At 29.5% G+C, this 4,631-nt stretch overlaps 1 protein-coding gene across 1 annotated transcript; it reads left to right on the forward strand.

Annotated features, from left to right (window-relative positions):
• Positions 1-2,700: 2,700 nt before the first annotated feature.
• LOC111615917 lies at positions 2,701-4,616 on the forward strand. The gene is made up of 4 exons (XM_023357358.1): positions 2,701-2,831; positions 3,571-3,719; positions 3,854-3,951; positions 4,031-4,616. The coding sequence occupies exons 1-4, from the start codon at positions 2,774-2,776 to the stop codon at positions 4,032-4,034; spliced, it is 309 nt and encodes a 102-aa protein (XP_023213126.1). The 5' UTR covers positions 2,701-2,773; the 3' UTR covers positions 4,035-4,616.
• The last annotated feature ends 15 nt before the right edge of the window (positions 4,617-4,631 follow it).

Here is a 4,631-nt window from a genome sequence, read left to right on the forward strand (position 1 = left end):
AAGAAGCGACAAGAAGAGCATAAAGATTGTGCAGTACTGTTAATGGAAAAATAAGAACAGACTAGCTACGAAATAACATTACCTACTGTGTAAATTAGGTGATAAATGGTTTTTTTAACTTTGTATTATAGTGTCTGTAATTATAACAGCATGAATGTACTATGATAAAGTATTTATAATTACGTTTCAATCATGAATTTTTCTGAGTCAGGGTTTCTAATCTTCCCCTCTGGGTTTTTCCCATCCAGACCCAAGTTTTTTCATATGTCACGAGTGGCAACCTGATTACAGGATCTTTAGTTTGGGCAGTGATACCAAGTTAAGTTTTTTTACCCTAGAATTAGGGATTACTTTCGAGTCTAGGGGAAATTTACGGAAAAGATTTTTTTAGGGAAAAATTTAGGATGATTTTTTTCTATAGGCCCTAGAGAATTTTTAGAGATTACATTTAAAACTTAAAATTTTGCATTTACTTTGAGAATTTCTTAATTTTATCACTCTGGCGTTGTCTTCACTTGAAATGGGGTTAATCAGCACTTATAATAATGCCAGCACTCAGTTTTGGCATTATTATTAGTTTATAGTGCTGGGTGCTTTTTTTTACTCTTTCCGCCCTGTTGGCACTAAAAGGGCCTCTTATAGCAGGCCCATTATGGATTCGGCCAGTCCCACAATGTGGCGACCGGGTGGTGAGGGACGGGGCCCGACATGTCCGAACGGATATTTCTGGGTGCTGGCATAGACTAATTACCTAGCTTCGCTAGGTAATTAGTCTATTAATTAGTCTATGCCAGCACCCAGCAATATTATGCCGGACTAAATATCTAGTTACCTAAATAGCATAATAATAGCATAATACTAGTTAACTAAATAGCATAATACTAGTTACTAAATACCATAATTACCTAGCGAAGCTAGGTAATTAGTCTATTAGTCGGATTAGTAGGTATTAGTCGTGTAATTTTACAAGGTTTTGTGAGTTTGATCTTTGTTGTTAAATTGGTAAAACTACAGGAAATATTTAAATCTAAGTAATAAAACAAATTTTAACTGGATTTTTATGCGTTTTTACCCTAATATTGAATTTAGTTAAGTACAGACCTTTAATTGATGTAAAAAATTATGTATACTATAATCTAGAAAAATTTTAAAAAAATAAGCTTAATACGTTAGAAATTTCCGATTATAGTTTAAAAAATGTTGATTTATTATTAAATAGATTAAAAAACAATAATATTACAATTAATGAATATACGAAATTGTTTTCTTTAGATATAAAAAATATGTATCCTAGTATAACAAAAAGTAACATTGAAAAATCTTTACAGAAAATTAACGCACCTATCTGGATTATTAAATTATGTTTGTTAGTACTGGATAACAATCATTTCAAGTATGGTGATAACTTTTATAGTCAAACTGAAGGAATACCAATGGGAACATGCATAGGCCCAAGACTTGCCGAAATCTTTATGATAGACATAGATAAAAAAATTACAGATATAAAAGGAATAATATTTTATAATAGATATGTGGATGATTGCATTATTTTATTTGATAGTAGAAAGACTAACGAAGAAAAAATTTTAAAACAGGCAAATTCAATAGAAACAAACATACAGTTTGAAGCCGAAACAGAATGTAATAATAGTTTAAATTATTTAGACATAACCATTAATAGAACTGACAACAAATTAGAATTCAGAAAATTTATAAAACCTATGCAAATACCAAAGGTACTAAATTATAAAACCAACGTTCCACAAGCTATGAAATTTAACATCTTCAAAATGTACATAGAAAAAATTAAAAACAGAACTAGTAAATTAGAAAATCAAGAGATGGAAATAGAACATGTAATAAAAATGTTCTTACTGAATAGTTACCCCCAAAAAATATTAGAAAAATGGTTAAACTGGACTAATAATAATGACAATAAAAATAAAAAATTTAAAAAAGATAAAAAATGTGTAAAAATGATGTATGTACCTAAACTGTTTGAAAGAGTTAAAAATGTACTAAATGGAAAAGTGAATTTAATACCCGAAAAAAATAATTTATTTAAAAGATATTTATATAATAGGGTAGATAAAAAATTGGATTTAATGGAAGAAAAAGAAATTGTGTATTCATTCAATTGCAGTTGTGATCCGGTTAAAACTTATATAGGTGAAACAAAAAGAAAATTAGGCACAAGAATAAAAGAACACATACGTGCAATAAGGGGTAATTATGCAAATTCTGCAGTAGCAGAACACTGCAATAGTTATGGGTGCCAAATCAACAAAGATACTATAAAAATAAAGAAAAAAGAATCAAATAATTTCAAACGTCAATTATACGAACATTTAAACATAAAGAAAGAAAGAAATAAAATAAACAATAATTTTGGTTGTATAATCCACCAATCCTGGAGCACCATTCTAGATGACGATTATAAAAAAGCATAGTCTCTCTACCATAATACTGTTGAATTGTGAAAATTTGAACCTTGATGTGAGTCCTTTTGGTTTTCATATGTAATGTTTTAATTTTTTAATAATTTACAACCTTTATTTATTATATTTTAATTTATTTATACAGTGAAATGTTTAAATCATTAATTAATTATACAACGAGAAAAATACATTTATACTCGGGTTTGGAATATGTATTTACAGTAATTTTTTTTTTTTAATTATTTTTATGGCTATGTAAAAAAATTTTTAACTTATACAATAACTTATCTTGTTTTATTATTGTTACTTTTTAGTTTGTGGTAGTAGTACTGCTGATGAGGGGCATGCTAGCCCGAAACACTTGTAATATGTGTACAGAAACTATTACTACAGGTGATATAATAAAAAAATTTTGCTCTTTCCTGAACTAACTCTCATTGCTGTGTCAATCTTTAAACACCAGTATTAAGTCCTAATAATAAATAATGTCCAAGTAGACAATTAACAATAATATTAGAATTTAAAAGGACAGTAAGGCTTTTGCAATTAATTGAAATATAAATCAACTTACTAGTTATCAGAGAAAGGAAATGAACTTCCTATCAAAGTAGAAAGTTTTTAACATCCATTGAATCGAAAATTTGTTAAAATTACAAAAATTTAATTTCTATTGAAATTTAAATCGTTCTCTCTCTTCCTAATTTCTTTAAAAATGACGCCCCTTTAATCTGGACTCTCACAATTATTTTCAGAAATTTTATACCCACAAATTCTGAAAAAATGATTAGACATTATTGAATTTTAAATATTAGATGGCGCCACTTTTTTTTAAATTTGCAGTTAGGACGAACGAAGTTCAACAATGCACTTGTTGGATTTCGGTTAGAGAAATGGCAAAGTATGTTCTTATTATAAGTACTGAATAGATTCAAAATTGTTTTCCGATGAGCTAAATCATTTACGGACAAATCGAAGGAGACGTCTCATTTGAGTGTTTAATTGGTGTTCGTTTTCAAGCCATCGTCTTGGGATCGGTTCTTACCACGTCACTACCAAACAGAACAAGAAATAAATAGGTGTAATGCACGAATATTCGCTCGTTACTAGTGACGTATTTCTGTTTTGGTTACAGAAAAAAAGTCGACAGAAATTTCATTTTACTCTGTTGATAACCCACGACTGTTTGCGTCCGAGAAGACAGAGAGGGTGAAGATTGTGTTGTCCTTTCAGCCGTACGACAAAATGCATGCAAGCATTTGGAATTCTCGTCCACACAGGCAGGTTAGTCCTTTTGTCGACCCTTTGACTGTCGCCATTATATTTCGACAATCGATAATCTGGGTGTAGATTATTTTAAATTTAACATAATTAACGGTCTTGATTAAAGGAGAAAACCTCGTTAACGATTTCACCAGAAAGAAAAAAAACAGAAGGAAGATTTTAACGAAGCGGAAGAGGAGACTTCTCGGGTAACATTTGATGATGTATCGAATTCTCGTTCTCGTGGGCTGTGGTAACGAGTATTCTGGTATTTTCTGTGTCTTTCATGTCTGAACTTTATTAAATTAGTAAATTTTTACTTTTTTCCTAAGGTAATTTTAATTAAAAAACTTTTCAAGAAATGATCCAGTTTGTATAACTTAGTTCTGCAATGAAAGCTGTAAAATAGGAAAACCGAAGGGAAGTTAATTCTTCATAAAATACATTTATACCTAATTTTCTTATTTTTAAAATTTACAGATAAAACTAATTTGAATTTATTTCATACGTATAAATATATTGTTCCTAAATAAGAAACATCAATTTTGAATTCGTTTCATTTTCAGGTTTTAAACCGAGTCGTAATTTTATCGCCTGAAATGAATGTCCAAGGAAAAATTTCTAAAATTACTAGTTTAATTTTGAAATATTTAAATTTAACTTAGAATATAATGTATAACGATATTCTCGTATCTGATTTTATTCGGGACTTTTTTCTTACTTTCAGATTCACTACCCGCCAATCAAAAACATTCCTGTTTACTACTAAATGAAGAATAGTTTCCAGGAAAGCACAAGAATAGTCGATGGATGTGTTGGACTTCTGTCGTTAACGGAACACTAAAATTGAAGCCAGTGTTGTGAAATCATTACAAGAATATATCAACAAGGAAAACATCGTTCATGCGAGTGAAGAAGAGAAAAATCATTGAA

The sequence above is a fragment of the Centruroides sculpturatus genome, unplaced genomic scaffold (assembly GCF_000671375.1).
Source record: "Centruroides sculpturatus isolate CEXI.00-Female unplaced genomic scaffold, Cexi_2.0 scaffold2174, whole genome shotgun sequence".
Lineage (NCBI taxonomy): Eukaryota > Metazoa > Arthropoda > Arachnida > Scorpiones > Buthidae > Centruroides > Centruroides sculpturatus.

Bases quoted from the DNA above. Each gene is read 5' to 3' on its own strand.
- LOC111615917 (XM_023357358.1), top strand. From the start codon at position 2,774: ATGAGGGGCATGCTAGCCCGAAACACTTGTAATATGTGTACAGAAACT. The intron at 2,832-3,570 runs GTGATATAATAA...TTTTGGTTACAG, and splicing joins TACAGAAACTATTACTACAG to AAAAAAAGTCGACAGAAATT. The intron at 3,720-3,853 runs GTTAGTCCTTTT...CGATTTCACCAG, and splicing joins ATTCTCGTCCACACAGGCAG to AAAGAAAAAAAACAGAAGGA.